Source organism: Lepidochelys kempii, chromosome 3, assembly GCF_965140265.1.
Source record: "Lepidochelys kempii isolate rLepKem1 chromosome 3, rLepKem1.hap2, whole genome shotgun sequence".
NCBI classification, from domain to species: Eukaryota; Metazoa; Chordata; order Testudines; family Cheloniidae; genus Lepidochelys; species Lepidochelys kempii.
The window spans coordinates 140685158-140703206 of record NC_133258.1 but is presented as its reverse complement, the minus strand read 5'-3'; the positions used below and the strand labels follow the sequence as shown (position 1 = coordinate 140703206).

Below are 18049 nucleotides of genomic sequence, written 5' to 3'. Positions count from 1 at the left end.
TTCAGATGGGGGCCAAGGCACAGAGCAGGGAAGGGACTTGCCCAAGGTCATACCCAGCCAGTGGTACAGGCACAAGTAACATCAGTAGCTCTTTGCTAAGAGCACTAGTCGGGTTCCTGCTGCCCCGTGAAGGGTTCATACCTGCCCCTTTGTGGCGCTGGAAAAGCTGGGGGTTGGCAAGGTTGAATGCGCTGGGGCGGGTATTTACGGTAGTGGGGTTGGAGAGGCGCTCGGCGGCACTTACGGTAAATGGGGAGGGAGGGGGTATATTGCGTGCGCGGGCGGGGCAGGCAGAGCTGCGTGCTCGGCCCCGCGAGGCGCGTCTCTCCCTCGCGAGCTCGGTGAAAGGATTTGGCGCCAGGCGGGTCCGCTCTGCAGCTGCCGCAGCCGCACGAACCAGCCGCGCCACCCACCCACCCGCGTCCCACCGGGGCCTCGACCCAGCGCCGCCGCCCGACCGAGCCCAGCGCCGCCAGGCACCGCGCCGCCGCCATGAGCTGCTCGCCCGTCAACGTGAAGAAGCTGAAGGTGTCGGAGCTGAAGGAGGAGCTGAAAAAGCGGCGTCTCTCCGACAAGGGCCTCAAGGCCGATCTCATGGAGCGGCTCCAGGCCGCGCTAGACCAAGAGGAGGCTGGCGGGGGAGGCCCCGCCAGCAGCGCCGCCGAGCCCGGCAACGGCAGCATGGAGGGGGAGGCGGCCGAGATCGGCCAGGAGGGAGGCCCCGACCAGGCCGCGGCCTCCACCGCCGAGGACGACGACGAGGAGGGGATGGAGGCGGCCGATGGCGACGCCATGGAGCTGGGCGAGGAGAACGGCGAGCGGGCGGGGGCCGGGGGCGGCCCGATGGAGGAGGAGGCGGCCGGCTCGGAGGAGGAGGAAGAGGAGGATGAGAACGGAGACGACCAGGGCTTCCAGGAGGGGGAGGACGAGCTCGCCGACGAGGAGGAGGCCGCGGCCGGCGACGCCAACGGGCACGGGGAGCAGCAGCCCCCGCAGCAGCAGCCGCAGCCGCCGCCGCTCCTGCAGCCCCAGCAGCGGGTGCCCGCCAAGGAGGCGCCCGGTAAAAGCGGCGCCTCGGGACCCCCGGCAACGGCTCCTGCCGGCCCGGCGGCCCCCGCCAAGTACCAGCCGCAGCAGCAGCAGGACAAGAAGAAAGCGGAAGGCGGCGGCGGAGGCGGCCGCCCCGGGCCCCAGGCAGTCGGGGGTGAGTGCGTGGCCGGGCCGCAGCGGCCTCCCCGGGGCTGAGGGGCCGGGCGCGCGGGGGACGGGGGGGGGCGGTTTCCGGGGTGAGGGATTCGTAGTTTAGCACGAGATCCGGGCCCTTCCCCGCCGGCGATGGGGGGGGCGGGATTCGCGCGCGGCCCCCCCCTCCCCCCAAATCCCCGCCGCATGTCTCCCTGCGGCGGCTGCGCCGGGCCCCGTGCTGGGGGCGGGGGTCTCGGGCAGGTGGGGTGGTTGCGCGGGACCGTTGCGCCAGTCTGCGAGCGCGGCGGGGGGTCGAGGGGGAAGGGGTTGCCGCGCCGTGGGGGAGGGGCGGTTCCGGAGGGGCCGCTGGGGCGCGCTGTATTGTGCAAACGAACGCTTCGCGGCGTGACGTTGCTTCCGGCCTGGCTGCTCTTCGGGATCGCGCTTTTGGAACGCTGGGTACAATGGAGGCGGAATCCCCTTCCCTGCGGCCAGGCCCCATGCGGAGCGGCCCCCGCCGCCAAGCTGCGCCGGGCCAGGCGGAAAGGGAGGCGCTGCAGTTCCGTAGTGCCCTTGTGCGCAGCTCCAGTGTGCCCTACGGGGTGGGGGAGGGGAAGGAGGCTGTAAATGATCTATTGAATGCAGTGAGTTACTGGTCTCTTAGCTGCTTAACTTTCCTGGGCCCTGAACCCAGCAGGTGTCTTCTCTGTGCAGGGACAGTATAAATGAGCTCATATTATTTTTGCCACTTTTTTTTTTTTTTTTTTACAGATCTGACAATTCATGAAGTAATTTTCAATAATTTTCGGACCACATCATTGTCAGAAGCTTAGTGCTGCAGCTAGGACAACTCTGCTTTTTTTTTTTTTAATTTTTTTTTAAAATAATGTTAAGAGATCTCTATGCAGGACGCTGGTATTATTTTCTGGCAGCTAGGTTGTGTGCTCTTAAACTTTAATTTGAAACCTAACATTTAGGGAAATACTAACTTGTACAAATTAAAATGCATTTCTCAACAGGACCTACCTTAAACATATTTTTCATTTAAATTACTTTCTGTAGGAGATACTAAAACAGAACAACAAAAAGCTAGTGATAAAAAGAGAGGTGTGAAGAGACCACGTGAAGACCATGGCCGGGGATATTTTGAATACATTGAGGAAAACAAGTATAGCAGGTAGAGAAACTTCAAACCACTAAATAATATTAGAGGTCTATCAATGAAAAGCACTAAAAGTTAGGTATTAATTACGCTTTGTAAAAACCACTGTTAAGGAAAATACCGAAATTTATTACGTTGGTTTTTAGGGCCAAATCTCCTCAACCACCCGTTGAAGAGGAAGATGAACAGTTTGATGACACAATGGTCTGTCTTGATACTTGTAAGTATTTCTGCTTTTTTGACTCTAGTGACAAATTCCCTGCCCTCCTCTTCACACACACCTCCTTATTTTTTAAAACTAGCTTGCCGAACTGTAGTAGGAACATGCAGGTTGACTCTCATCAGTGAAAGTGACCTGTGAAGGACTTCAGAATTGGCTTGTGCCATTTTTCTGCTTTTTATGATATATGAAGAGAGACAGAAAGGCTTTACTTGGTTTTATTCTGTATGGTGCTTTTTTAAAACTTTTTTTTTTTTTAAAAAAAATATCATCCCTGGTTTTGCTGGTGAACTAGGGAATGGGGGGAGGGGTTTCAGGATGTATATTGCAAAGGGGTACGTCAGATCTGTAACTAAGACCTTTCCAAAATGTTCACCAATTACTGACAGGTGTTAACAAATGAGATTCAAAATTTGGGAGAAGGTATAAATGAAGTGGAAAGAAACTCAATGGGCTGGTTTATTTTGAGAACTTGATTATGAAATGGTACGTACAGGCTCTGTTATACTGTACAGCCATTCTAACTTAGGAGGGAAGAGGCAGCTTACCTTAATTAAAAAAAGTGATGAGAGTACATATTGTGATGAAGTAACCCTGCTTTTTAGTTCGCTTAGGCCCTATTCTGCAACGATCAGTCTTTGCGTAGATATTAAGTTAGAACAAACCATTACTTAATTTCTGATTGGTTGTCAGTCATCAGTGCAAAGTAGAAATGTGTTGGTATGCATGGAGAATTCTTACCTACTTGTGTACAAACCTTGTACAGCTGTAAAGTCTTACCTATCAGTCATTTGTAATGTCAGCTGTACATTAGACTCAGAATTGGTTGAGCACTAGTATGTCCAGTTCCAACCATGTATGTGATTGACTTATGCAGAGTAGTAAATTTGTAAAGGGGAGAGAATTACCAACTTGTGAGCCCTTGGTGCTGCCCCTAAGGGTAAAGTGTGTGGGGGGAGGGGCGGGGGGGTTAGTTTTTCCAGATATGATATGTCACTAGCATTTAATGGTCTCTGTGTAAAGCAGTACCATATTTTCTACAGTGCCTTGAGCCAATGGATAGTTACCGTGTCAATTTAAAAAGAAACTTTATCCAGTCTGTTAGACAGCTGCAAATTATATCCTTCACTTTCATTAAAGGGAGAACAGTTTAGATCACACTTGTCTAAAAGTAGCATACATAGTAGTAGTTTACAAGTAATGCTAAGGCCACGTCTACACTACCCGCCAGATCTGCGGGTAGTGATCGCTCTATCAGGGATCGATTTATCGCATCTACACTAGACGCGATAAATCGATCCCCGATTGCTCTGTCGACTCCGGAACTCCACCAGGGCGAAAGGTGGAAGCGGAGTCGACGGGGGAGCGGCGGCCATCGATCCCGTGCCGTGAGGATGCAAAGTAAGTGATTCTAAGTCGATCTAAGATACGTCTACTTCAGCTACGCTATTCTCATAGCTGAAGTTGCATATCTTATATCGATCTCCTCTCCCCCCCCCCGTGTAGACCAGGCCTATGATTACTATAGCTGAAAGTATAGAAGTGTTTCATATTTCAGCTTGTTTGCTCTGTGTATTTTGACATCATTTTATCAGGTTTCTGCTCTTTGTGGAGAAACTTTTTAAAACTGGGAAAATGGATTCACGGTCACCTCAACAGACAATATGGGTTAGGTGTAGTTTATGAAACTTATAATTTTATTTATTTTTTTGGAAAGTGCTAGCAGTTAATTCAGTTTGGTAGTGTTTCTTGATAGACAGGATTTCATTCTTAATTGAAAACTGCTAGTCGTAAGCAGCTGTTTTTTAATGATAGAGCTTTCAGAGTGCCTAAATAATAGCTGTGGCTTTTTTGTACCACTAGTAGTGGCTTAGTTTTCTTGAACACAAGTAGTTATGCCACTGAAGTCCAGTCATTTTACACAGATGTCAACTTAATATGACCAGTGAAGTGAGGAAACACTACATGTGCATTGGTGGCCTGTATTTCCTAGAGTCCACCAGTTTTTAGATTGCATTATATTTCTACTTGTGTCAGCCTCTGGGCAACATTGATCCAGATTATATATTCCTGACACTTCCATACAAAGGGGTGTTAACTTTTCTTTTAAATTGTAAATGTTTTTATAAAACAGGTAAGCAGAACTATGCAAGCTTATCTCTAATCAGTTTCACTTTCTGGTTTGTATGCAATAATGTGTGGAGGGTATCGGAAGTGTTCTGAGAACCGTGGATGAAAGTATTATTAGTAGTACAAAATAAATTTCAGTTGCAAACATTGTAGTAGTAGACAGGGTCATTCCATACAAACCAAGAATTCTGATAATACTAAGCACCTTAAATCTTAGACCTAAAGTATATGTGTACTGTTGAGACTTCTTAGTTTTAAGATTATCACAAGATGCAGCATGTAAAATAGTTCAGTTCCTTTGTGTGTGCATAGACTGGTTACTGTTAACTTTTAAATCTTATGTGCTGTTCTAATTAGAAGTGGGGAAGGCAAGTCTTATACATGGGCAGGATAATATATTCGCTAAATTTCAGCGTGGCTGTGGTTTCTAGTACATTCTTGGGCACTTCAAGGGCTGCATCCCACACCTCGCATCCCTGTGTTACATTGGTTTGTTATGGCTTAAGATCTGCTTTTTTTTTGCCCTCAAGAGGCTTCCATGGTGTTACTGGCTTCAGTTTTGACATCCTCTTTGGGACTGAGGTTCCAACTGTGCACCAGGGTGGTGTTTTGTTTGTGTCTCTCTCCCTCCCTGCCCTCCCCCCCCATGGCGCTTTTTTCTCATTTTGAAGGATCATCTCCTGCCATGCTCTCCCTGTGTAAGCTACCAATATCTGATTTGGAGTATTTTATTTTAATGGTCTACATTACTAACAAGTAGCCATCTTAATTTCAAGCCAGTCACACACACACACACCCCACATATAGCTTTTGGTACTCTGTTTGTATCTTAATATTGTTGTATAAACTGTTAGCACCTATCCGTGTTTAAGGCTATTTTTGATGTCTGCCTGTAAACAGTTAACTTTGTTACACCATATGGTAAATAGAAATAAATTAAACGGTGACGTGTAGACTCACTAGCAACAGGTTTTTATAGGAAATTGGGAAACATCAATAAATGTGTAACACTGATTCGTAACACTCATCAGGCTTCCTCAGGACTTTCTAGTTGATCAGCTATCTGAAACCTTGAGCTGGGAAAGAACCACCAATATTCAGCGAGCCAGTTGGCTTATCGAAGTGTCCATATCCAGGAACAGGAGAGCTGTGTTCCGGTCATGCCTCATATGGAATAACTTACTGAATAAGTTAAATACTGAAAACAATACTGAGAACTTTCTGAAGTTAATTGTAACTTAAAGGTGTATGCCGAAACTTTTTAGCATGAGTGATCACTTTAGATAAGCTGTCACCAGCAGGAGAGTGGGGTGGGAGGAGGTATTGTTTCATGGTCTCTGTGTATATAATGTCTTCTGCAGTTTCCACAGTATGCATCCGATGAAGTGAGCTGTAGCTCACGAAAGCTTATGCTCAAATAAATGGGTTAGTCTCTAAGGTGCCACAAGTACTCCTTTTTCTTTTTGCGAATACAGACTAACACGGCTGTTACTTTGAAACCTGAAAGTTACACTGAAAGCCATATCCGGGCATCCAAATAATTGGCTTACTTTCATGAGTGCTAAGACCACTTGTAATCAACAGCTTGGCACTTTTGAAAGTCAGATCACCTATTTAAGTGCCCAACATTTGTTTTAAACTAATCTGTTTAAATTTCAGACGACATATGAAAAGCAGTAAAAAGTATGATTTTTATTATATTGACAGATAACTGCGACCTACATTTTAAAATCTCAAGAGACCGTTTTAGTGCTTCCTCTCTGACCATGGAAAGTTTTGCCTTTCTCTGGGCTGGAGGGAGAGCCTCCTATGGAGTTTCTACAGGCAAAGTCTGCTTTGAAATGAAGGTAAATCCTATTATTACTGTTTTAGTGGGGAATAATCTTGAGCATGTGTAAAGACTTTAATTATTGCTCATCTTGGTATAGCTGGAATTTTACAAAAATATAATTCCATTCAATTGTAGCTACATCAGATGGGATAAATCCAAAGCATAGGGATTTTTAAATTGTTCCTCTGGTCCGTAGAGAGAACTTTTTATTTAAAACATGAAAAATAACTTAACTGACAAAATGACTTCCTTTTATACGAAGAGTCTACAGAATGCAGCGATTTACATGCATATAGCTATAAACAAGGCTTGAAAAACTTAGATCTAACGCCAACTAGCCAAGATAAGAGGATTGCACTTCATGCCACCTACAGTCTGAAGGAATAAAATGGTACTGTACTTAATTGTAATTTAACCCAGCAATCTCATTCCTGGCCATACCCAGTCATGTATGCCTGCCACAGGAGTTGGTAACTTTACCAGACAACTAATAGTCGGGACTCTGTCTCCTAGCTGAAGCCAGCATTGATCAGAGTGGGAAGGGGAAAGAAGCAGCAGTGCTGTAGATGGTCCACAACCATGTACAAAGCCAGCACCTCCCACCTGCTGGGAAAGGGGTGGGTGCTGAAGTTACCAGCAGGTGCTGGTCCTTGTCTTGGCTCACTGCTTCCAGCTTATGTCTTAAATTCTTAAGCCTTTTCTGTGCATGCACCCCAGGCACAATTCTAGTTGCTTTTTGTTCTCCTTTCATCCAGTGCCCTTAGGCCTCCTGGCTCCTGCAAGGGTTGGTGGGTGGGTATCTCCTTTTACCCAGGCTCCCTTAATGAATTATTCTTGGTGCCTGCTGCCATTGCCATTACTGCTCCAGCTCCAATTGTCTTGTCTGTCTTCAAGTCAGTGTCATTCTGCTTATGATTTTGAAGAGCACAGGATTCTAGTTGGTTTTCACTTGATACAGCTTGGCAAAGCTCTGAGCAGCGGCAAACATGTGGCAGCTAGCTGTCTACACATTTATGGGGACTTAAGGGTGTTTTTTTTTCTTTGTAATCATAAAAGTAATATGTCTTTAAAGAAAGAATAGGTTCTGCAAAAGTTGATAACATTTGCCTATTAGTCGCTTGCTATAAAAGAAATATTGTTAAGCTTTAAACTGTCCTTGTATCACTACAACAGTGTTTTGTTGTATCAAAACACTGGCTTAATTTCTTCATGTAATACTGCACTTTAATCTGTATCGTATTGGCTAGAGTACTGTTAGTTCACTCTCTTATGCATGCAGGGTACTTACATATTACCATACAGAAGAGTCGAGTGATTGTGTGTGTATTCAACATAATACTAATTTTAAAGTTAAAAGGGCTCCTTGTACTTCAAATGCCCCAACCTCCCCATAAACAAAGTTCCTTGAAGTCACGCACACCTTTACATCCTTAGCCAGAAGATATAAGTACTTGGTAGCTGACTTGTAGTTCCAGAACGTTTTAACTCAAGACTACTTAACTCTTCCCCACTTCAACCCTCCCCTTCTCTCCCCTCCCATACCTGAAAATGTGGTATGCTCCTATTCATACTTAATATTTTGCATCACCTCTTAATACAGGCTTCAAAATATTTCCTTCAGGAATTTGTCTTGTTTGAACCTGATATTTCATTTCACTTTATCAATTTTTGTTTAAAAACAGGTTACAGAGAAGATTCCTGTTAAACATCTGTATACAAAAGACATTGACATTCATGAAGTGCGGGTTGGCTGGTCACTGAGTACAAGTGGAATGTTGCTTGGTAAGACTTCAAAATATGTCAGTCAGTATTACTTAAACTTATCTAAAAGGCATTCAGCCTGTTTTTGATGACTGCTTTACTTCTTATGGAGTAACTGAATCTGTGTAGGCTTTTTTGCTGTTGGTGATGCCTCTTAACCACAGTAAGATAGGCATTGTATCAAGTGATTCTGTGAAGACCGTGGCTTTGAAAGAAGAATACACTTCAGCCAAAACAAGCTGGTTTTTGAATATTATAGATGTAAGGGCTATTTGACTTTGCAAGAACTGTGCTTCCCTCTTAATGATAAAAACATCAGCTGTGTAGAATAATTCTGTATAATCTTTGCTCTGCATATAACCTGTGTGCCGTCAGCACAAGACTGTCTTGAAGAGCAGATTGCTAAGTATCTTGGCACAAGTCCAGAGAAAGAAACACAGATATTACACTCAGAATTATTAATAGGAAAATAAAGAATTGTGATGTTTCTACCAAAATTATTTCACTTTTGAAAGTGGGCAGGAGGAAAGAATACTCTGCTGGATGAAAGGAAATTATTCTTCTAGTATTCTGCTGTCTAAATATTTAAACACCCACTATTGTTAGTGAGGTGCCATTTTTGTAGATAATGTTTGAGTTCCCATCTGTTTCTGCTGCAGCAGCTGTAAACTAATATTTTTAAAGGTGTGCTGGTGCACAAACAATTAGAATGTAAGATCCAGTTTTCATACCTATGTCTACTGTGCTTGTTGAAATGTTTGCTATTGAACAAATGGTAATCTGGAGCAGTATCTGTTGATAGTATTGGCTCCTTCTAAAAGATAGTTCTTAGCTGCCACCTAATTCGTTTCAGTAAAAGTCAAATATCTTTTTAAAAACTAAAGATGTAGTCCATTTTTACAGTTCGTAAGGTAGAATTCAATAATGAGCTACAGTACCTGGAGTGAGTAGAGAAGGTCAAGAACTTCAAGGATGTAATAAAATCTATGGTGTAAATTTTTTTTTTTTAAGACTAGAAATATTTAAAAACAATGCTGAAGGACAGACTTTGAGTAATTTGGAATATCTGATTTCTTTGTTTTGATGTCTAGCTGCATTTTTTTCCTCTTATTTTGGAACGCCTACTAGATAATCCTACGGTGAAGCACCTGCAAAATGAGACACAGCACTATTCGTTTGAATGAATATAAACTCTTTTTAAACTTTTTTTAGAATGTTTTAAAGTAAGTAATCTAGAACGCAAGATTGTAGCTAGTTGCTGTAGCTTTCCTCTAAGTTGTCTGGTCTTTCACCAGGTGAAGAAGAATTTTCTTACGGATATTCTCTAAAAGCAATAAAGACATGCAATTGTGAGACTGAAGACTTTGGTGAGAAGTTTGATGAAAATGATGTGATTGCGTGTTTTGCTGTAAGTTTTCCACTATTTCTGTGTTTTTGAAACTTGAATTTTCTGGCTTAGTTATGTGGGAAGGACTGACCTGATTCCAAAAAAAATGGAGCAAGATAGTTTATCTTAAACATTCTGGTTAATTTTCTTAGTGTTGGTACATTACTTGATGCTGCTTTAACTGAGTTAAAGCCATTTTCTACATGGAAGACATTTACATTATACAAAGTTTGATAATTTTTATCTACGTTTATCTTAAGGGCTGCATTTTTCTTATGTCTAGCAAAACCTTAAATAAGATAAGTTTGGTTACTTGTATTGCGGACAAAAGATGGAAACTGAGATTCCATCATGAAGTCTTGATAAAAGGAAACTTGAAGTGATTATATACAGAGTACTTGGGTTCCTACTAATTTGGTCTTTATACTAGTGCAAGTTAAACTAGTTTTATGTATTAACAGAATTTTGAAGGCGATGAAGTGGAACTCTCATATTCCAAGAATGGGCAGGATCTTGGTGTTGCATTCAAAATCAGTAAGGAAGTTCTTGATGGGCGACCACTCTTCCCACATGTTCTCTGCCATAACTGTGCAATTGAATTCAACTTTGGTCAGAAGGATGAACCCTACTTTCCCGTACCTGAAGAGTATAGCTTCATCCAGAAGGTTCCATTAGAAGATCGGGTTAGAGGACCAAAGGGACCTGAACAAAAGAGAGACTGTGAAGTAAGTGTGATATTAATCTAACTGCAGTAATCAGATTGAAAATTTTACTACACAACTCATTTTGGCCATCTGTGTGGATGTTAGTTCTTAAAACGGGTAATTTACGATTGGCCATTCTATGAAGTTTACCAGTTTGTTTGGACCCGTTCTAATGTTTCTCCATATTTTAACTAAATGAACCAATTAAAGCAATAATTGGCATGATATGGCAGCATTTTTTGATAAGCTGCCAGTTAGCACAGCTTCTAATTTGGCTTTCCACTTAAACTATAACATCTAAACTGTGTCATAATAGGTGGTAATGATGATTGGCTTGCCTGGAGCTGGGAAGACGACATGGGTTTCCAAACATGCAGCAGAAAACCCTGGAAAATACAATATCCTTGGAACAAATACTATTATGGACAAAATGATGGTAAGTAGTGGCAGGACTGAGGTCTGTCGTAGACTTATAAAAGTTGAAAGGTTACTTGGATTTTTTTTCATTCCCATACTATTTGATATTTAAGTTCACAAAGTATTGACTAGTTCCTTGCCTTTTGGGAGCCTTAAGGAATTTTGATTAAACAAAGTAAATATAGCATGAATTACAGCAGGCTTCTAAAGCTTATGTAGTATATGTTCTTAGTAGAAATCAGATTTCTTTGGTTGACCTGCTAGTTATGAAATGTCTGTCTATTTTTGTTCTAGTCCTGTATTACTTTTTGAGGATGGGTTACACCTCTAAATTCTGACATGGATTTTAATGTAGTAGTTATTGCTTTTGCATGATGTCTGTGGTGATTATAAAGAGAAATATTGCTCACTTGCCACAGCACACTTTTTAAAGAATTACCATTCCTTTTGTGGGATGATGTTAAGAACACCAATTCAAATGAGTTTTGAGGGGTTCACTTGTCTTAAAAAAATTAAGTCTTCAATGTCAGATAAAAGCACTTAACAAAGGAATAGGTCAGCAACCAGATCGGTACTACTATAACTTTGGAAAATATGTTTCTGTAGGTTGCAGGTTTTAAGAGGCAGATGGCTGACACTGGAAAACTTAACACACTGTTGCAGAGAGCTCCGCAGTGTCTTGGCAAGTTCATTGAGATTGCCGCTCGTAAGAAGCGGAACTTCATTTTGGATCAGGTATAAGCTACAGAGTATGAAATTAATTTTAAATTAGAATGGAAATAACTAAGTGGGATTCAGGTTTAGAATCTAGCAGCTGTTGTGCTCTACCACTTTTCCTGCTTACCTCATTGAGGAGGCCAAAGGTTGAATTGTACGACAAGCATTTTTAATCACTTCATATATCATCTACAATTTTTCCAAAATTGTGGGGTGTTGAGGGAAATAGTGTTCACATCCAAAAAGAGTAAGATTTTGTAAAGTTGCACCATGCTACATCTTTCCTTCCACTTACATGTAAAAGTCATTGCAAGCTCTTGTAGAGATGAAATTTATACACCATAAGTTTAACTTCCTTTAGTTCTGACAATGACAGCTACGTGTAGTAAGTTACTGCATTTTTTTCAGACAAATGTGTCTGCAGCTGCGCAGAGGAGAAAAATGTGCCTGTTTGCAGGCTTCCAGCGCAAAGCAGTTGTTGTTTGCCCAAAAGATGAAGACTACAAGCAAAGAACACAAAAGAAGGCAGAGGTGGAGGGAAAAGATCTTCCAGAGCATGCAGTTCTCAAAATGAAAGGCATGGAACATAATCCTATACTGTGTTTTAGGATGTTGAGTATCTGTTTAAAGGGATAATGTAAATTTTTAGAATTCAAATTTGCTTACCTTAAAACAGTTACACTAAAACCTAGAAACTGGAAGACTATCATAGCTTTGTAAGACAACACTATATTGTGTGTTCCCTCTGCTGCAGTCCTTAACACTACTCAGTCATGCTGATATGCTCCATGCAGATGCACAAAGCTGTCGTGGCATAAAGTGCCCTATTAAAAAAAACATTAAACATGCTTGGCAGACATTGATGTTTGCTCTGAGTGCAGGGTTCAAAAAATTAATAGGCAGAATATTTTCTAGCTTTGGATAGTGTTAGCAACTTCTTGGTGGACTGTTTGCTTCACTTACCACTCCTCAGTTTTGTCTTCATATTCAGTGATTCGGTTTCTGGAATTTTGTCCCTGCTGTTGTAGGAGGAGTGAGTAAAGGGTTTTATTGTATCTGAATGGGTATTCTGAACATCCAGGGTTTTCTCCTTTATAGGAAACTTCACACTGCCGGAGGTAGCAGAATGTTTTGATGAAATAACCTATGTAGAATTACAGAAAGAGGAGGCTGAGAAGCTCTTGGAACAATATAAAGAAGAAAGTAAAAAGTCTCTTCCTCCTGAAAAGAAACAGAACACTGGCTCAAAGAAGAGTAACAAAAAAAGTGGTAAAAATCAGTTTAACAGAGGTGGCCAGAGAGGACGTGGAGGATTCAACATGCGTGGCAACTTCAGAGGAGGAGGTAGGCCTAGAAACAGACCTGTTAACTTTATAGGCGTTTCTGGCTTTGGTGTTAACCTTTGACTGTAGCTGTTTCATTACCTTTATGCTGGGGAAAGCTTGACTCCAACTCCAGATACACTTGAAGAGGAAGTCAAGGCATTTAAAAAAGAGTTTGCTAACTAACTTACATTAGTCCATAATTTAGAGGGAACTAGAGATCCTGTACTGTATTCATATGGCTTGTCAAGGGCACTGCTTCTGAATTTTCACATTTGGATTTGGTGTTTTGGTTTTGTACTACATTGATGTGTCTCTAGATGTTTTACTCAATTAGATCAGAAATTTCCTATTCAGGCATTCTTTTTCATTTGAAGCCAGTGGGCTTGAAATCCAAATCCATTAGGCAAAACAAATCTTCCTTAAAAATGTAGTAGGTGTAAAACATAGGATTTGAGATATGTCAGCTATATCAGACAATAGTTCTCATATAAGAAAGAGCTGTCAAACAAATGCATGTTTTTTATTTTTTCTTTCCACAGTCCCAGGGAACCGTGGTGGATACAACAGGAGAGGTGGCAATATGCCTCAGAGAGGAGGTGGTGGCGGTGGTGGTGGCAGTGGGGCAATTGGCTATCCATATCCTCGTGGTCCTGTCTTTCCAAGCAGAGGTGGTTACTCAAACAGAGGAAACTATAACAGAGGTGGAATGCCCAACAGGGGGAATTACAACCAGGTAGGTAATGCATTCTGTAGGTGTGCTAAAGCTGACTTACCAGGTATTTAAGGCAATTTCTTACTTGAAAGGTTACAGTAGTAATTTACAAATTTGCAGGTTGAAGCATGTTGATTCACAGTTTTAAAAACAACTCTCCTTTGATAGTGGTATGGTGAGCTTTTGTGTTAAAAGGCCTGTCTACTTTAATATTGGTGCAAGCATCTAGAATGCTTGCTAATACACATGGTACCAAACCTTTATTAAATGTGCTTAGAGCTAATGCATCTGGTATAATTGGCAAGACTTTACGCCTTTGCTTGCTCCTGTTAAATCAGAAATTTAAAGCTCTTGTGTTTGCAGTCTAAGCGCACTGCAGCAGAATTTTTCATTATGTTCCCACGAGATTTTTTCCATGTGTTGTGAAAGCTAGAAGCACTAGTCTAAGTACTTCACTATCTGCTCTTCCACCGCTAGTTCTTTGGTGCCCAACAGCAGTTAAGGCAGTTCATGGCTTGTGTGCCCCTGCCACACCTGAGGAGGAAAGGTAACAGTTAACTGATTTAATAGAAATGTTGACATAGAATTGTTAAGTGAAAGGGACAGCACCTGTGTAAAATGCTCCTGAAAACATACATAACTGAGAGAGCATTTTCACAACTTTAATAGCAGTAACCCAGTAAATGAATGTACTTGCTTTATGGAATATCTGGAGGCATATGTAGGCTCAAAACTAGAGGAGCTACCATATCCAGACTACCAAGACTTGAAAAATAACACTAGGGACTGTGTTCCATGTTTCACAGTCCCTGGTAGCTCCCGAGATGTACAGATATGCAAGGCTCCCCTCACATTATTGCAAGTAAAGTGAAATGTAACTGAAGGAGTAACTTTTTAGTAAGAAAAGGGGTGCAAAAAGAAATACAAATTTTAACTGCTTCAAGCACTACAACCCAAAGTGTACACTGCTCATGGTTTGGGGGGTGGCCATGGGACCTCCTTATGACTGGCCATGTCACTTGTATGATGTGGGAGGACAAATGTATCCCAATTTTGGGGGCTGATCTAGTACATGATACATCTGTTAAGCACAGTGCATTCATTTAGGCAGGTTAGTGAGGATAAGTAGTGAAAGCATTGGTTCCTTGTTATTCCAAATGGCAAATAGCACTATCTATTGTCTGGCTGTAGTAAGTCATCCAGATATTCTTGTAATGTATTAATGAAATGCTAACTGAAAAGCAAAGGAACAGGTGTTCAAGCTGAAACTTCCTCATCTAGACATCATGTTCCATAAGTATTTTGAGGATCTCCTAATAGCTGTTTGGGATCTGAACAGCACCAGGAACTTAATTGCTACTTTTTCTAATGGACAAATTTCAGTAGAGGCATTCAAAAGTTAGGTTGGATTATCTAGACTGTCAAAGAGCCAGCAGATGGAGCCCAAGCTAATAGACTGACTTGACAAACTTCCCAAACACTTATGTTAAGCCAGATTGCTGCATTTCTTCCAATATAGTGAAAATTCTTAAGTACACTTCCATAGTGTGGCTTGTATCCCAAACTCTGTGCACCACCTTTTCTCTCATTCATTCATTATTAAATGAACCATATCTTTGTCTGATCACAAAATAGCCTTGTGGTGACTGCAACAGTTGCTTACATGAAAGAATGGGAGCATTATTTGTATTTATAGTTGTCTTAATAGAATTAGCCAGCTGGAAACGAGTCAAAACTGGATTAGTCAGTTCTTCAGACCAGCAGCAGCAGTTTGAGAACTACTGGCTTATGAAACCTATCCAATCCAAAACCCTCACCAAATATAAATCTCTGAAACAATGGAGAGAAGTGTAAGCATTTTAAGAGCTTTTCAGTGTCTTTGCAAGGTTTGTACCATGACAGGTGCATTGGTAAGTCTTGGATTCTCATGCATACCCTTCTGGAATGTGGCCTACAACAGATGCAGTTGTGTTCTAAAACACCTTCTTGTTACAGAATTTCAGAGGAAGGGGAAATAATCGTGGCTACAAAAACCAATCTCAGGGCTACAACCAGTGGCAGCAGGGTGTAAGTAACCTCTGAGACTTTTCTTTAAGTCCTTAGGAATTGGCTCATTTACATGTGTGAAAATGCTGTGCAAAGTTGTCTCAAAGTCTAGGAGATATGCTGGGCAAAGTCTAGGATATCTTGCATTTCAGCTGTGGCTTATTGGTTGTCATGTCTGTCAGTATATTTGGTTTCTTCTCAATATGGCATTACATTAAACAATATGAAACTTCCTGTTTCTTACACATTTTAGATATTACTGCTAACTGAAAAGTTGTAATCTTCCCTGTTTAGTTAGGTGTCATCTAATTTCCTTGTAAATATTTTTAATGTAGGAAAGTGAGCTGTGAGTAATGTCTGGTTACAATTCAAAATTAATTATTTATCCCATCTATTGCAGCAATTCTGGGGTCAGAAGCCATGGAGTCAGCATTATCACCAAGGATATTATTGAATACCCAAATAAACGAACTGATACATATTTCTCCAAAACCTTCACAAGAAGTCGACTGTTTTTCTTTAGTAGGCTAACTTTTTAAACATTCCACAAGAGGAAGTGCCTGCGGGTTCCTTTTTTAGAAGCTTTGTGGGTTGATTTTTTTTCTTTTTCTTTTTTTGTACATTTTTAATTGCAGTTTTAAAGTGATTCGTAAGAGAACCTCAGCATTGTGCACGATAAGAGAATGTGTCAGTATTTCAGGGTTCTACATTTTATCTGTAAAATGTGACTTTTTTTTTTTTACCACAACAAAAGTAAAACGTTGCTTTGTACCTGGTGTCTTTTTATTAAAGAATTTTCTCCTTTTTCCTCCCTCCCCCAATTTCTAGGAAACAGTCGTGAGTCATTGTCACAATTGAATAGAAATGTTAGCAACCAGATTCATGTGGAGGCTCATAGTGGCCCTCATGGATATCATGAGACTATGTAATGCTCATATTACACTCCATCCTCTCTATATGGCTTCTGGGTAGAGGGAGTGGGAAAGCAAAAGTTTTTGGCAATAACTAGAAAGGTTTTATAACATTGAAGTTCAGCAAAACGGGGTGCAAAGAGGAAACCTGGAGCTAAATAGTGAAGGTGGAGTGCATGTAGAAGAGCTCTTAAAGTGTAAAACTTGGTTGCATTAATTGTGAAGGCTCAAACTTGTGAAGGTACAACACCATGAATTCTTTTCCATTTGTTCTGCATTTTGATTCTGAAAAGAAGCTGGCTTTGCCCATTTCTTATTAAACAAAACTTGTTGTAAATCCAGTTGTCTAATGGGATCTATATGAAGTTAGCTGTGTGTCTGTATAACCCTTTTCCCCCAAAATACTGTATACCTAGTGTGCTTGTAGTAGTTACTCCACCATTTTTGTAAGCTAATGAAACTGTGAGTCACCCATTTTATATCTAATTTTTAATCATGTCAATTCTCAAATGGGTGTATCTCCTTAGCCTGCTGATTCCTTTCTCTCTTTAAAAAAGTAGGTGGAGAAATTTAACTTTAGACGTTTGTTTGCAATAAAATAAATTCATTTTACTCTTGTTTTGGGATTCTCGCCATCAAGGTCTAAAATCCCTTTTAAAACTCTTCAGAGGAAGAAGAAAATGTACAAACTATTCTGTTGGACAGCTCCAATTCTTTACTCTGTACACTCTAAAAACACTGAAGTGAAAACTGGTGGCTGCTATAGTAGAAATATTGAAGTGGGATTTTCTTGCTTGTAAACTTGCTTGTAAAGGAACTACATTTCAGTCTCATAAGACAAATGTTAACCTAGCTGACAAAGTCTTTCATTAAACTTCCATATGACAGTAAATTGTTCCGAGCTAACATTACCATATGATCCTTAAACCCTCCACCGATCTTGAAGGAAGAGTCTTTTTTTAAAAAAAAGGACTGCCTCTTAACTAGTCTATCAAATATTTGAATGTCCTGGGGTTGAGGAGACCTAATATGGAAAATATACATCCCATGTATAATTCCACAATCTACTTCACTAATATGTAAAGATTTAGCCTTTGATGTGGATTGTACTGACTGCTGTGTAAATCCGTTTAAAGAAATCCCACTCTTGCTGTGAAATAGAAAATAGGGAGGGAAGAAAACCAAGGCCAACTCTAACAGCCGTGTTCAATTAGAAGCATATATACAATTGTTGTAATGTTATTGCTAGCTAATTCTTGGCCTGCATAGGCCATATTATATGGGCAAGATAGATACTATTGACCTAAAGCTAGAATTAATACACCTTACCACTAGAACAAAGAGCTAGGGACTTGGATCACCATGTTCTAGTGTTTAAAACTAAAACCATTATAGCAGAAACTGACGTCCTCTGTCCCGATGTAGAGGCAGTGTGGTGCACTTGAACAAAACAGTTTTAATTTAAAATGTCACTTGGCTAGTAAAAGGAGTCCTGTGTAATGCTGAAGTTTGAAAATACTTCAGTTGTTTCATTGTTAAGA

General features: G+C 41.3%; 1 protein-coding gene across 3 annotated transcripts in view; it reads left to right on the top strand.

Moving 5' to 3' along the window:
• Positions 1–294: 294 nt before the first annotated feature.
• Positions 295–18049, top strand: part of HNRNPU (heterogeneous nuclear ribonucleoprotein U) — a 296525-nt gene continuing 278770 nt past the window's right edge. Inside the window, exons 1-14 of one of the 3 annotated variants that reach the window (XM_073338283.1) lie at positions 296–1204; positions 2248–2362; positions 2494–2567; positions 6405–6544; positions 8211–8310; positions 9585–9697; positions 10138–10401; positions 10697–10816; positions 11404–11532; positions 11923–12091; positions 12613–12858; positions 13379–13572; positions 15547–15618; positions 15998–17120. In XM_073338283.1, the coding sequence (XP_073194384.1) occupies positions 493–1204; positions 2248–2362; positions 2494–2567; positions 6405–6544; positions 8211–8310; positions 9585–9697; positions 10138–10401; positions 10697–10816; positions 11404–11532; positions 11923–12091; positions 12613–12858; positions 13379–13572; positions 15547–15618; positions 15998–16051 (2502 nt within the window). In that variant the 5' untranslated portion in view covers positions 296–492 and the 3' untranslated portion in view covers positions 16052–17120. Of the gene's footprint in view, positions 1205–2247; positions 2363–2493; positions 2568–6404; positions 6545–8210; positions 8311–9584; positions 9698–10137; positions 10402–10696; positions 10817–11403; positions 11533–11922; positions 12092–12612; positions 12859–13378; positions 13573–15546; positions 15619–15997; positions 17121–18049 lie in introns of those variants that run through there. The other 2 variants (XM_073338284.1, XM_073338285.1) reach the window with 2 other exon arrangements.